Here is a 19,543-nt window from a genome sequence, read left to right as displayed (position 1 = left end):
ACTCCCAGACTTCGCGGCCCCTTTGAGAAAAATTTACGCAGTGATAATCCTAATAGTCGACTCATGACTAGAGCCCGAACTATCGTGCAAATGAAAGGAAGTTATACAGATTACTGTATCGAGATTTATTCATAGCTGTATTCACTAAACGTTGTGTGGTATGGCAATGACCGAAGAGGAGGTTTCACGGAGTGAAGTGGATCGATTGAAGAGGGAAGAATCGAACATGACAAAGTACGACACGCAGAGTGTAGAATCAATCAGACCTGATGAGATTTGTGTGTCAGGGGGTGAAGTGAGCAGTCGAATGGAAGGAGAGGGGAAGGGAAGGGAAGGGAAACAAATATGGGGGGAACTATTCAATGTTAGTACGCCCTAATGTGTAATGTGTAATGGGTCCGTGCATCTCCATGTCTATATTGTTATCAAGACTCCGGTGCGTAATTGTCCATGTACGATAGCGACACCATCACAGACGTGTACCGTACAAGTTTCGTATGCCCTGTGGTAATATCTTAACAAGTTTCTCTTCCGCTATTTTCCTGACCCCGCTTTTCACCTTCCTGTTTGGGAAGGTGGTGGCGGGTGTCAACACCACATGCTACCACCTCACGATCCCCTCTCCATTGCTGAACTTTGGAAGCTTCATAGGCCTGAACACCAAACCTCATCGTGGGGCTAAACAAAATTTTCACCCCTGTCACGAATATGGCTTGGCGAGGAAAAGGTTTTCATGTAACACATGGTTATGAGTCACAGGTATGTTATTGTTTCACACATATGACTCATTCGAGTCATATGATTTGTTATGTGTGAGATTTGTGATGCTTTTGCACATGGCTCAAATATGAGTCATGGGAGTGTACCTGGTGAGTATGCCTTGTGAGTGTGCCTTGTGGGTAGGCCTGGCACATATAATTTATGTTTCGCACATGACCTCATTATGAGGTCATGGATTTCATACATATGACTCAGTCAAGTCATATGACTTGTTTATTGCGTTATAATTGGTTTATGAGTTTTGCACATGACCTTATTATGAGGTCAGGGGTTTTGAGCATATGACAACCTTAGTCACATGACTAGTTTGTTATGATTTGATTTCGCACATGTGACCACTTTGGGTCACATGACTATGGGTGGGAAGAATACTATATAAGGAGGCTGATGCGGCCAAAGAGGATAGATTCTTCATGCTTTGTTCTAAGTACTTTTCCTACTTATTACTTTAACGAATATAAAACACCTTTACGATCTTTATCTTTATTGCAACCTTATCGCTACACCAAGGAAAGTTCTTTACGAAGAAGAGTTAGAGAAAGCTTACGATAGGCGTTCCCGATAGAAGACAGAGGTCTTGTACTATTGGTAACGTAGGCAGAGGCCTAGTGCTATCGTAAGAAAAAGAGAAGTTTCGTTCCCTGTTGCCAAAACCTAACCATCCAAGGAGGGATTGTTACACCCCCTCTGTTATTGGGCTTTAGTTCCTTTGCCAAATTGTGGTTCCTGTCCTCCACCTCCCTCCATGGTAGCCACCTTGGCTAAGCTGTATGAGGTTGCAAATACTCCTCTGCCTCTCTGGGTTCTTTTGCTCGGTCAGGTTTACTTCTTTACCAATGTCTAGGTTACTTGCCAATGCATAGTTGGTATTGCACTGCCTCCGGTCACACACCCATCTGACCAGCCATAAACGATCACTCCACTAGAGGCCGGCACATCCAGGTCGGCTGCCTTCATTACATGAAGCGAAAGTATTATGGTTCTCCCCTATATTCCTAGCAGCTAGCCAAGGCTGGACCGGCTGAAAAATGGAGAATGTGGTTTATCAAGGTGGTTTCCTTTGTTGGGTTTTTTTTGTATTCCCTTTCTTAAGAGAATACCCTGTGGGTTTTCTTATTGGCTCCTGCTGGTCCTGTTTTGTGCTATTTTTGTTTTGTGCAGAAGGAGCTTTCATGGAGGCGGATGTGCAGTTGGTTCCATATCAGAGGAACTTGGGCTGGCTTGTTTTCCCCTAGGCCTGTGGAGGAGGTTTTTGACCAACATGTCTAAAGACTAAATCAGGAGTGTGGGGCGGTTATTGCAGAGGTGCCCTTGTATCTAGGATCCATGCTTTAGCCGGGCTGTGCTATTATAGTGGAGGTTTGCACCTTTAAACAAATAGATTCTACGATTTAACAAAAAAAAAAAAAAAAGTGGTAATATCTTGATGAGAGGATAGTGCAGCAGACAGTTCTAACACCAGTGATGTTTCATGATTTTTTTTGCAACATCTCCCACCAATTCATCACAAACATTCCGGAAATTAAGGCAAAAGTGTTTCGCCACCATATTCCATCACACTCCTTTTGAAGTCCAAACGATGGTGACCTTGTACACCGTGGAAACTTGAGCAATTGAACCGTGTGCTAGATCATTGGGCTTTCCTCCTTTAGTAAGGTCAAGAAGTAGAAAAAATTATGTCTCGGAAGAGGGGAAGGGGCTGTGCTTTTGCTCTGTTTTTCACCCCCCTTTCCGGAGAAGGGGATTTTGGACTTAATAGCACACGGTTCATTTATTTAATTTTTTACGGTAAAAGACCTCCGAGCCGTCGGCCTCGACGACAATACCGGTATGTTACACTCTGCTAGGTATATCCCTCCACACTAAACATATGGTGCCGTTATGACTTTCCCTTCTTCTTCTTCTTCTTTGACTTTGAAGTCACTGCCTGTCTAGGAATTGGTGCGTAGGTACTAGGCGCAGAGGGAGCTTCTGCCACTCGAGTTTCTGCCCCAAGTCATTAACTGCAAATCCAACCGCACAAACCTGCAACCACCCACAAACCACCAAGAGCGGTAACCAAATTCGTACCTGTAACCGTAGGCTCTGAAACCCCAGCCTGCTGTCTTCCAAGCCTATTCAATCCAGCGACCAACCGACCCACGACTGCGATCTTAGAGGTCCGAAACTTCACAAGAGCGCCGGAGACAGGATCATAAGTTTTGAGAGTAAGCTTGCCTTTTCCAGTAGGAGCAGCATGGTATGAAGTCGTAATTATAGTCTAGAAGAAAATTAGCTTCATGCCACGAGTTAAAGCCAAGCTAAACATACAGTCGAATGCCGAGCATTTAGTAACAGTAGAGACTCGTCCACAAATTCCTGGGGGTTTTTGGTCAACTTCATGATGCTGGCCGCAAGATCAAGGATAGGCGGGGGGGATGCAGAACGGATGAAAATGTGGTTGGGTGAAGTTGTGACACCAAGCCGGGTAACTATTTAGAATTCTCAGTGCGCCGACAGATCCAACCGGAACCTCGATAGCTTTGCTTCTTGCGGAAGCTACCGACGAGCTTAAATTTTTTCACACGCGAGCTTGCTTCCCACTTTCCTCACCCACGAACAATTGTTCTGAAACGGCATGTATGGACGGAGAACACATTTCGGATTTGGTCCACCAGCTTAACGATGTTGAGCTTGCGGTGCTGTTATCACTGGTCGCTGGAAAGCACTGTATTCTGACGACAGAGCCAGAATGCTTGGAGCTTTTGCGGCAGCAGATTGAGCTAGTGAGTGTTTATCTGAAGTCTTGGGGTTTTTCTGATGTTTCGGCAGCTCGGGCCAGCCGTATTTGGACTTACGGTGGCGACCGTTCAGTGCACTCCTGATACCACTCTTGACGATTTTATAGAACCGTTGCTATTCGACGAAACCCGACCTTCACCCTCCTCACATGGCATATCGCCTGTGAATAACCGTGAGGTAGTCAAGCTCTTTACCTCTCATTTACCTAGCTTATAGCTTTTAGTCTGGAGAATCCTACTTTGGCACACGAAACCGCTCAAGCCTTTTACGGACCTCCTCACAGGGTACTCACCACGAGAGCACAAGTGGTATCCGTAAGCTTGCCAACATTATTATTGCACAGGACCTCGATCTTGCAAGCAATCAGGTCCAGACTCAAGCATTAGAGGTAGGCTATATATATAGAGATTCCAGAGGAGGACACCGAATCAAGCTAATAGCTAACAGCTTATCAGAACCAAACGATTCTGCACGAGCAAGAAAAACTTTCACTGTGCCCCCAACCGATTTCTCCTGATTGCTTTACTTGGAAAACCCAATGACGAGTCCAGTCTTTCTAGCCACTTGGTGAATCCCAAATCCAAAGTTAAATCAAGGAAGAAGCTGATAGTAGAATAGTGTGATTACTTTTTCATTTCTCATCATCACCCCTCTGACGAGGGATTCCCAGAGGTGGAGCGGGAAGTTGAGTCCGAGCAATCCGATGTCGACTCCTTAGCCTCTGTTGTTATTCGAAAGGTGCCAACAACTCCACCTCCTTTCCGAGCCCCGAGATTTCCACCAGCCAGAAAAAATATTCTAGTTCCAAAAGATATGGTAGATACCATAAAGTCGATGGCAGACGATGTGACGATTAGCATTGAGATTAGGAGGTATATGTTCGATCTAGTCGTTTTCCTGAGGATGCATAGAGCGGTAGCAGGCGGCATCTCTGCTAGGGCAACGAAGGACTTTGAGGAACTAGTAAGGTAGGTCCCCACGCCCACGTATGCTCTCTCGTCTGTTACTCCCCTAGTGCCCTTTATTGATTGGGGAAAACTATTTTTGTTGACAAGACTTAGATGCCTCGCGCCACTGCATAGCTTAGATTTCGTAACCCCATCGCTGGCAAGCCTTGGAGTCTACAAGGCCTACAGCCACCGCATTGAGCTTGTTCAGCATCCCGATGGCGAGCGAAGTATACTTTGGGGAAGTCGGCCAAGCGCGATTGCGGAGTATTTGAGGCATGTTGATGTTCAAGGCGTCCTAGATGAAGTAGTCACCGGAGTTAAGGTGCCCCTGTGAAGTAGCGGGATAACCCCTAATCCAAAGCATGATATCAGTGTGCCACCACGAACGGCTGGTTGTCAACGGCAGATGGTTTGGGGGAAGGCGTATATTATATCCTGTAGGAGCATATTGAGGTGGGTGTATCGTATATAGAACACTTATTCCGTAATAACATGACATCATTGGGGATGAAGAAAAAGGGATATCTGCGGCAGCCCATATGCACTGAATTATAGACCAGACCGGACCGGACCACCGCCTACACCCACAACGGCAAAGACGAGCCTCTATGTCCCAACTCATCGTTTGTGCCACGAATTTCATTTGCTCTCTCCCACGCTATCATACTACCGGTAGTGTACCTTAAACACAACGATTCTGGCCCTTTTTTTTCTTTTCTTTCTCTCTTTTAATTCTCCTCGAACGTGTGCCCGTGAGATTGGGGGTACAGGGTAGTAACGCCAGTGCCAGATCTGCAAGGGAGCTCTCGCGTGGGAGGGCTGTTTCCGTTAGGCGGGACAAGCCGAGGCCCGCCCCGTTGGTGCTTGTTTTTCTCCACTCCTTCTATCTTTGCTTCTTCTCCAGCATCCCGGCACCCAGAGAACAACAACCATTGACAGCTAGGCAAAATACCGGTAGAAAAGGGAAAGGGTAGAAAAAAAAAATAACAAAAAGTCCCGATACTTTCGTACACTTCATCCATTCATTGGTTTGAACCAAAATATTTCCTCCTCTGCTTTATCGGTTTCTGTATGGCATATATTCCGGTTGAGAGGGATAAAGTCAATGACCAATGGCGTCGCTAAAGCGGGATTAAGTGATGGCGGGAAAAAATGGAGAAGGACAAAGCTGAGCGCGGAGAAGTACCAGCGAGCAGAGCAAAGCAGAGCAAAGCAAACGATTCCCCTCTAAGAGTAGAGTGAGCGTGGCTCCTTACACCAGTTTATTTATTCCCGAACAACCTTCACCTATCTCTCTGCTGCTCCTGCTCCTGCTCCTCCTACTGCTCACATACCCATCTTCCACTCTCGCCCAACAGTTCCTTCTCTTTTTATCCCATTCAGCCGCCGCGAGCTGGGCATTGTCCTCTTGTGTTGCATTGTGTGGTTTTCTTCCTATTTCTCCACGACTGCTAGCACCAAGATACTTCCACGGCAGTCTTAGAAGACCGATCAAACTCCCCCCAATTCACCACATCCATCTATCATCTCCTCAAAACCCATCATTGTAAATTACCTTCCCCCTTCCCCTCGCACGGAAGGGTATCCAGCAGAGCACTCCGTTGCATGCGTACACGCAACGCTATCACCATCAACTATCGACAATTGCCGCCATCCATCTACCACCACCATCACACTATCTACACCTTTTTACACCACATCCCACATCACCTCACCGCAAAAAAGGAATAGGATATCCCTATTTCTATTTCTCTCAGTTTTATTTGACCTTTTTTTCTTCCCTCGAACAACAAAATCAAAAAACTCCTCGCGGCCGGGGGAGAAAAGTCTAATTGAATCGCCTAATACCATCTATAATATCTACCCACCAAACTTACACACACGAAAACCCCCCACTACCACCCGCGATAATAATAATAAAAATAGAAGGAAAAAAACAGAAAAAAACAAGAAAAAGGTAACACACACATGAATACCACATCCTTCAAGCTCCCCCCAGCAGACACAGTCCCAACACTCTCAACGAGAAAGCACAAAGAGATACTCAGCGCCCTGTTCGAGCCCTGCCCAGCGCTCGACACCCTCGCACTCGAGTACCTCGCCGCCGGACCATTCGAGAGCTATGACGACCTCGTCGGGATCGTGTACGGGTTGCTGGCGGACCTGAATGGGAGCAAGACGGCCAAGAATACGGAATGGCTACTCAAGATACTCGGAGCGCACCCAAGGTTGGGGGCTAAGAACATTGAGAGCGAGTTGTCGGCTGGGGAGCAGGCTGGCCTTGCGACGGCTAATCCTGAGGAGGAGGAGGCCCTCAAAAGGCTGAATGAGGAGTACGAGAAGAGATTTCCCGGTGAGTTTCCCTAAATTCCTATCATCTATCCTTTCTTGATCTACGGCTTGGTGGCTATCGTGTCTTTCGCGTTTTGCGTCTTGTGATTGGGGTGGGAGGGGAAAGGTCTTGAGCTCTGAGTTGGTAGTTTTGGGGCTAATGTGAAGTTGTTTCTACGAATTGGTAGGAATGAGATATATGTAGGTCACTGCCCAATTGCTCAACTCAGCTCATCACTACGACGATCACTCCAAAGACGAGTTAGAAAGTTTCGCTCAAACTAACCCTTGAGATAAAAGCTTCTTTACCAACGGTCATGGCAGGCAAATCATCATTAAAGATATGGAAAGGAGAATCTCTCGATGCGATATCGAAGCTGAGAAAGAAGAAGCCATCAAAGTGCCCTCCGCCCTTTCCTAACACTCTCCCCTCCACCTTTCTTCCTTCCTCCCACTAATCGTTACTCCCTCCCCCTATCATCGTATCCCTTCCTCTCCTTATCCCCCACTATCACTACAACTCCCCACTTCCCCGGATTTTGCTGCGAGGTTAACTAACGTACAAAAAATTTGGAATACATGCAGGCTGTGTGCGACATTGCTAGAGATAGAGCCAACAAACTCACGCCCAAGAAAACCGTATGAAGAACAAAAGCCACCAGAAAGAGTTATGACAAGAACAAATAAGGATGACAGAATACAGAATTTGACGAATCCCCTCCCAATAAAGCGCAAAGAAAAAAATTCCGTTGTACATGTCCGCAAAGCGAGCGAGAAAGAGAAGAGGGAAAGCAAAAGAGGTTAAACAGAAACTAGAAAGGAACAAAAAAAAAACCCTGTTTTGGTTTTCCCCCCAAAAAGTTGGCTCCATTACTCCGCGTCTCCCAAATGACCAGTTCCCGTTACCCCACTCGAAATATCAACACCACGAGGAAAATGAAAATGAAAAAAAAAAAAAAGATCAATAGAGAGAAATACAAAGAAGAGACATCTAACAAAAAAACCCCCCCTCCCAGAACTTTTCACCAAGGTTGATTTTTTTAATTTCGATTTTTTTTTTGTTTGATTTCCGATTCACTCATATGCCCAAGCCCATGCCCCGTCGTTGCCAATCCAGCTCTGATTCACTGGGAGGTGTTGGCGGTCGCCGATGTTTTGGGATCCCGTAGGGGTCTGGTATACTCGGTAAGTCTGATTTATGATTTTTTTTTGAGTGCTGCGAGCTCTTCGAGCCCTTCGTTTTTCGAGGCTTCACTATACATGCTCCTTGATCTAGCGGTGGGTGAAACTGGGCTACGTGATTTCGTTTGGGACTCGATTGGGCAGCCGCTGCAATCTTTTCTCTGGATCGTAACAAATAATATATGTCAGATTCATATGCTCTCGTTCATCCAAAGAAAAAAAATATAAAAAAGGTTCAAAAAATCAAATAGTGTGATAATGTCAAGCTCTGTTTCTTTTCTCAAGGCGGGCAAGCAAAAGGCAAAGTAAAGTAGCGTGGGATGGAGGAATATTGGATGGTTTCTTCTACCTGAATTGTTGCCTGGCTATCTCAACCTGCCGTTCCTGAGCAGCCCTCGCAGCCATAGCATCTCTTTTTATTTTGTTCAGTATAGCCGCCTTTCTCAAAACGTTCCGTGAAACGGCTCTCGTCTTTGCCCATAACGCTACTCGAGAGCAATTTCCTCGATCAAGTATGTTTGTTGGGGGGACGGCGAAAGGTTCGCTCAGTCGCGAGGTGATAAGTCTCAGTCGTAACCGACGTTTCTTGTTGTAGTCACGAAAATCACCATCCAGCCCATCGATGTCCGCCAGTGGTCGTGCTCGTTTTCGAGGATATGACGACGATGAATACGAGGACGATACTGTGGTTGCGGCGGGCGGTGGTGATGTAAAGGAGAATATACCAGGAAGCGGGGCCGGTGAAAATGAAAAGAAGATGGACGACGTTGACAATATTGTTTCGTCAGGAGGAGGAGCAGGGGGCGGGGATGCCATTGCAGTTATTGTATTGTATTGTATTGTATTGATATCGGCAGCGGGTGTCTAGTCGCAGTAGTCGTGATTATGTCTCTTGTTTTCCTCGCCTTCCCTTTGTTTTTGGTAGCTTTTTTCCCTTTCCTTTCTCTCTCTCTCTCTCTCTCTCTCACGTTGCCCTCGATATCTTCGGGTTCCTTTTCTTGGTGGATATTTTTTTTTCTTTTCCCTTTTAGCCTTTCTTGATATCTCCCGAAAGTCTCTATCACATTCGTTGTTTTCCGGCGGGACTTAGGAAGGATTTGAGATGAACTACAGCCTGCAACGTACGAATGGCAGTGGATATTGTAGGAGAAAGCTCGTCGACGACGATGAAAGCTTAGTAGGGCAACCGGCTGCTGTAAGTAGCGTGTGGGGAAGGGCTGCGTGCAGGAGAACTACGGGCAGGTCGCAAGCCGAGTGAGGTCTCTAACCCACAGGTCCTCAGCTCTCGCTAGAGAAACCAGCAGGTAGGAGGGTCTGGTCGGTCTATCGATGTCTTGACACTGTTCCTTTTTTTTCTCCCTTTTTTTCCTTTTTTTCTTTCTCTGGGCGTTCGAAAAGAACGAAGTTTTTTTCTTCTCTTCTTGGTTGGGTTGCACGCACAGAGGTCAGAGGGGTCGTGTGCCAGTTCTTCCTCCTGGATGGCCTCCGCACCGGCCTTGTTGGCTGGGATTTCCGGTCGCCATCCGCGCTTACCCCAGTTCTTGCAGACCAGTTCTCTCCCATTGTCTGAGACAGCAAGCATCAATGTTCTGGGAGCAAACTCTTTTCCATTGCTTTTCACCCCTCACGTTGTATCGGTATTCCTATTTTTTTCTTTCCCTCTCATCCCTTTTTCCCTCTGTGCTCCTCTCCTTCGTTCGAAAGTCTGGGCGGGCGCGAGTTCCCCGGAATCATCATGATGAAAGGGAAGGAAAAAGAAAGGAGCAGACTGTAACAAATCAATCCGGTGCATGCATCTACGAAAGGGAGAGTGAGAGATTGATGCAATATTGCTTTTTTTTTGCGCCCTCGGGGAAGAGGAGGAGGGGAAGGGGTGTGGAATAGAAAAAAAAGGGTGAGGGGTGTCAAGCAAGGATGATGAGGGTGAACCACATATTCGAGGACTCAAACACATGAATTGTCGATATCAGTCAGCATTTTGTTTTTCTGTTTGGGTGAAAAGTGAGGTTGAAAGGTTGGAATGGTTTCCACACAACGGCATCATCAAAGGGGGCACCAAAAAATGGCGCGTCTGCCAGCACAACTCAAAGTGAGGCGTACCGGTACGCGCATTAGCGCATTGGGTTAACTGCTGCAATCGTTGGCTCTGCTATATTTGAGTAGGACGATGCGATATATTTGTGCTGTAAGAAGTTGCTTGGTTACAAGTGATCGAGTACAGTACAGTATCATAACGAATCATTTTTATTTTATTTTCTTGAGTCAGTACTAGGTAATCTCAAATTCAGGAAAAAATTAAGGCATTTAAGGTATTGTCTAAAGGCTACTGTAACAAATAAACAACAAATTATTCAATTATGTCGTTAATAAACATCTAGTTTAGTCTGAAGACATGTCCTATTTTTGATAAAGAAATCAAAGAACTCATGATAATTGTTTTTTATTTCTCCAAATGCTATTTGAAAGACTATAATAATACAATGTCGTTATCAAATATGTTTAACTTTGCTAGGCATATAGACAACTTCATTTCTATTATAACTACAACGCTTGAAATTTTTTTTTTTTATCAGGTATGACTCAATACTAGGTACTACTATCGCTACTTTTCCTACCTACTCCACCCCACATGGGGCCCAGGGAGAGCAGGCCATCACTTTTCATCTTTCTTCCACTTTGAAAGACTGTCCCTACCTCTGCCCTCTAGTGTTTTCACCTTTGGATTCATCCTCTTCCTTTCCTAGTATCTCTTGATACTGTCTGCTTTTCTCTTCTATCTTGATAGACCTGACTTAGCTTTGACACAGTTGAATTTTCTCACTTTATTATGACTGACAGCTAGGAATAAGGTTTGTGGTAAGTAATTACAATGGATTCCTTCTGCAGCTCCATAGAGTTGTTTTGGTCTCCTCAATAGACAACTGTTAGGGGGAGACAACCTGTATAGACTCAGAGTTGTTGTAATGATCCTATTCCTTCTTACTTAGTTCTCACAATGTAACAATATTACCACTTCCATTCTCTCGATATCTCAACAGCTCAGAGAACTCTTATTATTACTATCACTTCTGATAACAATAATAGTCTTGTACTCGTGTTGCTTCTTGTAAGGAAGAGTTTTTTCTCATATAGCTCTTATTGAAGATGTATATAAAGTATTGATTCAACTTATATTATAGGAAAGAACTTAAGTGGTTGTGTGAGGAGTCTGAACTGGAGGTTCTTTTATTATTTTATTTTTATTATCCTTTTATTTTCTGTTCTAATGCATGATAAAGTACAGGAGCCCTGAAGCTGTCTGTCACGAACGTGGCTTAGCATGAAATAGGTTTTCACATGACACATGGTTATGAGTCAGAGGTATGTTATTGTTTTGCGCATATGACCTATTTGGGTTATATGATTTGTTATGTGTGGGATATGTGATGCTTTCGCACAGGGCTCAAGTATGAGTCATGGAATGTGCGCCTGATGAGTATGCCTTACAAGTGTGACTTGCGGGGAAGCCTTGCGCATATGATTTATGTTTCGCACATGACCTTATTATGAGGTCATGGGTTTCGTGCATATAACTCAGGCGAGTCATATGACTTGTTTATTGCGTTATGATTGGTTTATGAGTTTTGTACATGACCTCACTATAAGGTCATGGGTTTTGAGCATGTGATCACTTTGGTCACATGACTAGTTTGTTGTGATTTGGTTTCGCACATGTGACCACTTTAGGTCACATGACTAAGGGCATGAAGAATACTATATAAGGAGGTCGATGCGGCCGAGGAAGATAGGTTCTTCACGCTTTGTTCTAAGTACTTTTCCTACTTATTACTTTAACGAATATAAGACATCTTTACGATCTTTATCTTTATTACAACGATTATTGTTACGCCGAGATAAGTCTTTTACGAAGACAAGTTAGAGAAAGCTTACGATAGGCGTTCCCGATAGGAGACAAAGGTCTTGTACTATTGGTAACGTAGGCAGAGGCCTAGAGCTATCATAAGACAAAGAAAGAAGAAGATAGAGAGAGAAGTATCGTTCACCGTCGCCAAGAACTAACTATTCAGAGAGGGATCGTTACATTACAAAGCGTCACCTAAGTGCGATGCCAAATGATACAAGACGGCATTCTTCAATCCAGACAGGGAAGGAGATATCGACATTGACGATCAAAATCTTAACCTAGGAGGATTCAGCGATGCCTTAGATCACGTCTCAGCAGAACCCTCAAGAGCAGCAAGCCCAGTAACCCCAGAGAAAGGGTCACCAGTCGATAGCTCTCCTGCAGGAACTCCACGACCCGAGAGAATGTCGGGATCAGCAGTACCTGGGCCACCGGCCCCAGCTGCTCCGGCATCAGGAACCAGTATACTTGGAATGATTGAAAATCAGTTTCAGGCATTTCTCACAGCCACACGAAATACAGGGCAAGGAAATGTCCAAAGACCGAAAGCAAAAGAGCCCGACACATACGAAGGAGCTGAAGACAAGCTACGAGTATTCTTGGCGCAATGCGAAGGATATTTTGCTGTAAAGGGATATGGAGATCAACATGATGAGATCAAGATTCCATATGTGGAATCTCTGCTCAGAGGACTCGCGGGACAATGGATCATGCCTTTCCAAGATGGAAGGAAGCAGAGGGAAGGGGTCACATACGAAGAGTTTAAGGCAACACTGTTCGAACAATTGGGAGATTCCAACGCTAAAGAAACAGCAAGCCGAAAGCTAGAAAAACTCAAACAAGGAAAACAAACATTCTCAGCATACTGGAATGAATGCCGACTATTGGAATACGAGGCCGAGTTTGATGATGCTACTCTCTACATCGTCATCCGGAGAAACTGCAGTGAGAGACTGCGAGAGGTATGGGGAATCTCCGACCTGCCCTATACGACAGCCGAACGATTTGCAAGATGGGCAATCGATAAAGAAAGCAAATTAAACATGGTTCGAAGTAACTCGGAAAAACTATAGTGTACAGGTGTCACGAATATGGCTTAGCGAGGAAAGGACTTTCACGTGATGCACAGTTGTGAGTCACAGGTATGTTATTGTTTCACACATATGACTCATTAGGGTCATATGGTTGGTTATGTGTGGGATTAGTGATGCTTTCGCACATGGCTCAAGTATGAGTCATGGGACATGCACCGGACAAGTATGCCTTGCGGGTAAGCCTTGCGCATATGATTTATGTTTCGCACATGACCTTATTATGAGGTCATGGGTTTCGCACGTATGACTCAGTTGAGTCATATGACTTGTTTATTGCGTTATAATTGGTTTATGAGTTTTGTACATGACCTCGTTATAAGGTCATGGGTTTTGAACACGTGATCATTTTGGTCACATGATTAGTTTGTTATGATTTGCTTTTGCACATGTGACCACTTTAGGTCACATGACTATGAGCGGGAAGAATACTATATAAGGAGGCCGATGCGGCCGAGGAAGATAGGTTCTTCATGCTTTGTTCTAAGTACTTTTCCTACTTATTACTTTAACGAATATAAAACACCTTTACGATCTTTATCTTTATTACAACGGTATCGTTACGCCAAGGAAGGCGCTTTACGAAGAAGAGTTAGAGAAAGATTACGATAGGCGTTCCCAGTAGAAGACAAGGGTCTTGTACTATCGGTAACGTAGGCGGAGGCCTAGAGCTATCGTAAAGACAAAGGAAGAAGAAGACAGGAAGAGAAGTATCGTTCCCTGTCGCCAAGCACTAACTATCCAGAGAGGGATCGTTACATTGCAAAGCGTCACCTAGTGCGACGCCAAACGATACAAGACGGCATCCTTCAACCCAGACAGGGAAGGAGATATTGACTTTGATGATCAAAATCTTAATCTAGGAGGATTCAGCGACGCCCTAGATCACGTCTCAGCAGAACCCTCAAGAGCAGCAAGCCCAGTAACCCCAGAGAAAGGATCACCAGTCGATAGCTCTTCTGCTGGAACTCCACGACCTGAGAGAATGTCGGGATCCGCAGTACCTGGGCCACCGGCCCCAGCCGCTCTGGCACCAGGAACCAGCATACTGGGAATGACTGAAAATCAGTTTCAGGCATTTCTTGCGGCCATACGAAATACAGGGCAAGGAAATGTCCAACGACTAAAAGCAAGGGAGCCCGACACATATGAAGGAGCCGATGATAAGCTACGAATATTCTTAGCACAATGCGAGGGATATTTCGCCGTTAAGGGATACGGAGATCACCATGATGAAATTAAGATTCCATATGTGGAATCTCTACTCAGGGGACTCGCAGGACAATGGATCATGCCCTTCCAAGATGGAAGGAAGCAGAGGGAAGGGGTCACATACGAGGAGTTCAAGGCGACACTCTTTGAACAATTTGGAGACCCCAACGCCAAAGAAACAGCAAGACAAAAGCTAGAAAAACTGCAGCAAGGAAAACAAATGTTCTCAGCATATTGGAACGAATGTCGACTGTTGGAATACGAAGCCGAGTTTGATGATGCGACTCTCTACATCATCCTCCAGAGAAACTGCAGCGAGAGACTCCGAGAGGCATGGGGAATCTCTGACCTGCGCTATACGACAGCCGAACGATTTGTAAGATTGGCAATCGACAAAGAAAGCAAATTAAACATGGTTCAGAGCAACTCGGAAAACACTATAGCACATAGAGTGGTCCAATCATCCAGGAATGTGGACGGGACCTTCAAACCGCAAGCACCTCGAGGAGAAAGTCAAGCACTACCACCAGGCGAACTAATGGAATTAGACAAGTCAAGGGCAGGGCCTGCTCTGAATCTGTCTAAGGAAGAATACGCCAGAAGGATGAATGGGAAACTATGCCTATGGTGTGGAAAAGCAGGGCATCGGATACGAGAATGCAGAAGCCGGCCGGATAATGGCTCCCAGGGAAACAGAGCTGCCGGAAATAATCGTTTCCAAAATCAGAAAAGAAACAACATCCGCGAAATGATAGCAGAGGATTCGCCGGCGGAAAACAACGAGGGTCTCCAGTAAACGGTAGTCTGGGAGACCCAAGATGTGGACCTGGAAAACCAATCAAATTAGCGAACTACTACATGGCACTACACACGCAAAGAGGAGAAGAAGATGGAGATCGCGTGATGATCAAAACCAAGATATATAGCAGAGAAAGCAAAGAAACAACAATATATGCAATGCTCGACTCCGGGGCCACTGAAGACTTCATCGACTAAGAAATATGCGACAAATATGGCCTCCACACCAAACAAGCTAAGAAAGCAAGACAAGTCTACTTAGCGGATGGAAAACCAAGCGCTATGGGTCCTATAACCCATACAGCGACAGTACTCATGGACATTGACAGCCATTGGGAAACAGCAACCTTTCAAGTTGCAGATCTGAAGAACCATGAGATAGTCCTAGGGATGCCATGGTTATAGAAGCATAATCTGATGATCGATTGGAACGAGAACAAGATGACCTTTACAAGCGAACTATGTGCGACACAATATCTCAACAGTTCACCTATGGTCTACTCAATACCAATACGAGAAGCGGAGGAAGAAACTTTGCATGCAAAGTTTGCCGAGATGCGGCAAGACAAGAGAGTCCGGATACAAAGACTGGACCAAGAGGCAAAAGTGCCTACCAAGGGTTCCAAAGGGGCAGCAGGACATGACCTATATGCCAACGAAGGAATCAAGATTCCTGCCAACGGGCAGGCAACGATAGCGACGGGAATAGCTATTGGACTCCCAGAAGGCACCTATGGACGAATAGCACCCCGCAGTGGTCTAGCAGTCAAACACCAACTCATGACCATGGCAGGAGTGATCGACGTCAACTATACCGGTGAAATCAAAGTGGTCCTGGCCAACCTAGCTCAAGAGGACTACCAAGTCCAGAAAGGGAACCGAATCGCACAGTTGATAATCGAAAAAATCAACTAAGAAGATCTGCATGAAGTAGATCAACTGGAAGAAACCATAAGAGGAAATAAGGGATTTGGAAGTACGGACCAAAACCAGCACGATACAACAAAAAGAATTGAGATCAAAGAGATCACAGCACAAGCCTTTGGACGATATTATCGAAGAGGAGATACAACAGGAATTCTCAAATGGATATACGAAGACGAAAAAGCGGTTCTAGCAAATATCAACATCAGCACAGAGCTAGCAATCCAGGACAAGAAATACCAAAGCAAAAAAGGATGGAAAGAATTGGTTTCAAAATAATATCACCAATTCACAAATCTATTCCAAGAAGAGGAAGCTACGGAGCTACCACCTCGAAGACCAGGAATCGACCACGAAATTCAGCGGGACAAAGACGAAAAAACTGGAAAGACAAAAGAAATTCCCGATAAGAAGTTATACCCCCTAGGGGAAGCAGAGCTCGAGGAACTTTGGAAGTACATCGAGCAAAACATAAAGAGAGGATGGATCCGAGACTCTTTCGCGTCAGGAGGATCCCCAATACTATTCGTCAAAAAGAAAAACGGAAAGATGAGGCTCTGCGTGGACTACAGAGCCCTCAATTCAGTTACTAAGAAGGACCGATATCCACTACCCTTGATTGGGAAAGCACTGGACAGACTACAATTAGCAAAATACTTCACCAAACTCGACATCAAAGACGCATACCACAATATACGCATCAAGGCAGGAGACGAATGGAAGACTACATTCGCCTCAAGATATGGAATGTTCGAATACTTGGTTATGCCCTTCGGGCTAACCAACGCACCGGCTTCATTCCAGAGATGGATCAACAAGGTACTTAATAAGTACCTTGACATATGTTGCATCGTATACTTGGACGATGTACTCATATACTCAGAAAACATACAACAACACCAAAAAGATATCAGCAATATCATGGCGGCAATACAAGGATCAGGAATGAAGATCAAACCAACAAAACGCAAATTCTATAAGGAAGAAACAGAATACCTCGGATTTATCATCAATCGAAATGGGGTCAAGGTCGACCCTGTTAAAACAGCAGCCATATGGGATTGGGCCAAACCAAACAACAAGACAGATGTTCAATGCTTTATAGGATTCTGTAACTTTTATCGAAGGTTCATATAGGGGTTTAGCAGGCTTGTAAAACCACTCTGTAATGTAACGAAAAAAGACAAGAAATGGGAATGGGGAGAAACGGAACAAAAAGCATATAATGCAATACGAACGCATCTAACATCGGCACCCATATTGGTCCATTTCAACCCAAACCGAAGGACAATGATAGAGAGGATGCCTCAAAATATGTATGCTCAGGCATACTATCGCAAAAATGCGACGATAGAAAATGGAGGCCAGTGTCTGATTGATCCAAGACAATGACCTCCGCAGAGTGCAATTACGATGTTGCAAACAAAGAACTATTAGCAATAGTTCAAGCATTAAAAGAATGGAGAAGATACGTTTCGAACAATGACTATCCAGTCCGAGTTCTAACCAGCCACAAGAACCTGGTGCCATTCATGACTACGAAAGAACTGAACGATCGCCAGATAAGATGGATGGAACACCTCAGCAAATACAACTTCAAAATCGAATACCGACCAGGCAAAGAAAGTAGAAAGCCAGATGCTCTTACAAGGATTGCAAGTGACAAACCACAAACAAAAGAAGACAAAAGGATCAAACAAAAAACATGGACCCTATTACCAAAAACGTACTTCGAGGCCATGGAGGTTATCCAACTCACATCAAAGGAGGAAAGAGGAATTGAGAACGCAAACGAGAAAGACAAAACAATCCAGGCAATAAGAGAAGGCTTGGAAGAAGGAAAAAAGGAGATGAAAGGAATTGCACTGAGCTTATGCCAATGGAAGGACAGAAATATGTGGTATGATGGAAAACAATGGATCCCGGAAGAAGAGGTGATAAGGACAGATATCATACAATAACGCCCTGATATCCGAATGGCAGGACACGGGGGAACAGCTAAAACCACGGAATTCATCACGAGGTCATTCTCTTGGCCAGGACTGCGCGAAGATGTCAAACGATATGTCAAAAACTGCGACATATGCCAACGGATGAAAACGGCTAAACACGCACCGTATGGATTACTAAAATCAAGCGAAGTTCCCGAACAACTAGGGGAAACAATTACTATGGATTTCATCACAGACCTACCGATATCGGAAAATTGTGATAGCATCCTGGTCGTGGTGGATCGTCTGACCAAAATGAGTCATTTCATTCCGGTTAGAAAAGACATCCACACGAGGGATTTTATACAAACATTCTTCAGAGAGGTCTTTCGACTTCATGGCCTCCCAAAGAATGTCATTACTGATCGAGGAACACTATTCACATCGGGACTATGGAAGAAAGTAACTGGAGAAATGGGAATACAAAACAGAATGAGCACAGCGTTCCACCCACAAACAGATAGACAAACGGAACGGGTAAATGCAATACTCGAACAATCTTTAAGTGCTTACATCAATTATGAACAAGATGATTGGTACAAGCTGTTATCTATGGCCAAATTCGCATACAATAATTGAAAGCAAGAAACAATTGGCACGACACCCTTCTTCGCAAATTATGGACAACATCCACAAAGTCAGACCACATTTCATACAAGTAATGATGTGATACCAGATAAAACCGATATGGGGAAACTACACGAAATATTACAATACGAAATGAGTCAAGCACAATAATGACAGAAAGAACAATATGATAAGCACCGAAGACCAGATCCAAACATACAACCAGGAGATATGGTATGGCTAATACCACACAATATCCATAAAACGCAACTATCAAAGAAATTGGACTACAAGAAAATAGGACCATTCCAGATACTGGAAAAAGTGGGTAGTCGAGCTTATAAACTCGACCTCCCCCCCTCCATGTGAATACACAACACATTCCACATCTCACTCCTCGAATTACGCAACGACAATAAGTTTCCTTCACAGATACTTATTCCTCCCCCTCCGATTGAACTCGACGGAGAACCAGAATACGAGCTCGACGAAATAGTCGATTCCCGCTTCTTCCACGGTTACCTCCAATACCTAGCCAACTGGACAGGATATTTTCCAGAATACGATAAAACTTGGGATTTCGCACACAACTTCGAAAACGCACAAGATGCCATCTCAACCTTCCACCAGCGATACCCAAGCAAGACCGGCCCTGGTGACGATCACATTCAACCAAGACAAAGGCGAGGAAAAGGCTCCCGCAGCGTTGCAACAACACGAAGGCTGGAGCGATAGCCCCCGCCAAACCACACCCACTAGCCCAGAATACTCATTCATGGAGCCAACCGACAAAGAACTTAAGGAAAGAGAATAACAAGCACAGCATAACGCCATGTCATGGACGGTATGCTATGATGACGCTTGCCAAACACATTTTGGCCACAAAGAAGGCTCGAGATAGTTCCCGAAGGAATGTCGAAAGCGTGGCCCATGCCCGCACCATGTTCTGAAGTATTGGCAACAATGCTTCAGAAATAGGTGCAGAATGCACAGAGCACAGAAAATATCTGCGGGATTCTACCCGCAGAAGGA

At 44.8% G+C, this 19,543-nt stretch overlaps 4 protein-coding genes; 2 read left to right on the top strand and 2 right to left on the bottom strand.

The window, feature by feature from the left end:
* Positions 1-2,541: 2,541 nt before the first annotated feature.
* GSTUM_00007702001 (uncharacterized protein) lies at positions 2,542-3,184 on the bottom strand. XM_002839605.2 has 3 exons: positions 3,091-3,184; positions 2,851-3,040; positions 2,542-2,766 (listed from the first exon to the last, which is right to left on the bottom strand). Exons 1-3 carry the CDS (start codon positions 3,160-3,162, stop codon positions 2,660-2,662), a joined length of 369 nt encoding a protein of 122 aa, XP_002839651.1. The 5' UTR covers positions 3,163-3,184; the 3' UTR covers positions 2,542-2,659.
* A 144-nt stretch (positions 3,185-3,328) lies between these two features.
* Positions 3,329-5,029, top strand: GSTUM_00007701001 (uncharacterized protein). XM_002839604.2 has 7 exons: positions 3,329-3,545; positions 3,592-3,738; positions 3,785-3,949; positions 4,009-4,128; positions 4,180-4,299; positions 4,431-4,547; positions 4,623-5,029. Exons 1-6 carry the CDS (start codon positions 3,402-3,404, stop codon positions 4,470-4,472), a joined length of 738 nt encoding a protein of 245 aa, XP_002839650.1. The 5' UTR covers positions 3,329-3,401; the 3' UTR covers positions 4,473-4,547; positions 4,623-5,029.
* Positions 5,030-5,840: 811 nt separating this feature from the next.
* On the top strand, positions 5,841-7,487 carry GSTUM_00007700001 (uncharacterized protein; the record flags this gene model as incomplete). XM_002839603.2 has 3 exons in its annotated part: positions 5,841-6,868; positions 7,136-7,242; positions 7,428-7,487. Exons 1-3 carry the CDS (start codon positions 6,838-6,840, stop codon positions 7,485-7,487), a joined length of 198 nt encoding a protein of 65 aa, XP_002839649.1. The 5' UTR covers positions 5,841-6,837.
* A 13-nt stretch (positions 7,488-7,500) lies between these two features.
* GSTUM_00007699001 (uncharacterized protein) lies at positions 7,501-9,365 on the bottom strand. XM_002839602.2 has 2 exons: positions 8,374-9,365; positions 7,501-8,185 (listed from the first exon to the last, which is right to left on the bottom strand). Exons 1-2 carry the CDS (start codon positions 8,838-8,840, stop codon positions 7,921-7,923), a joined length of 732 nt encoding a protein of 243 aa, XP_002839648.1. The 5' UTR covers positions 8,841-9,365; the 3' UTR covers positions 7,501-7,920.
* Positions 9,366-19,543: the final 10,178 nt, after the last annotated feature.

The sequence above is a fragment of the Tuber melanosporum genome (assembly GCF_000151645.1).
Source record: "Tuber melanosporum whole genome shotgun sequence assembly, scaffold_38, strain Mel28".
In the NCBI taxonomy this organism is placed as follows: Eukaryota; Fungi; Ascomycota; class Pezizomycetes; order Pezizales; family Tuberaceae; genus Tuber; species Tuber melanosporum.
Note: the sequence above shows the minus strand (reverse complement) of the source record. Positions and strands in the feature narration are given on the sequence as shown.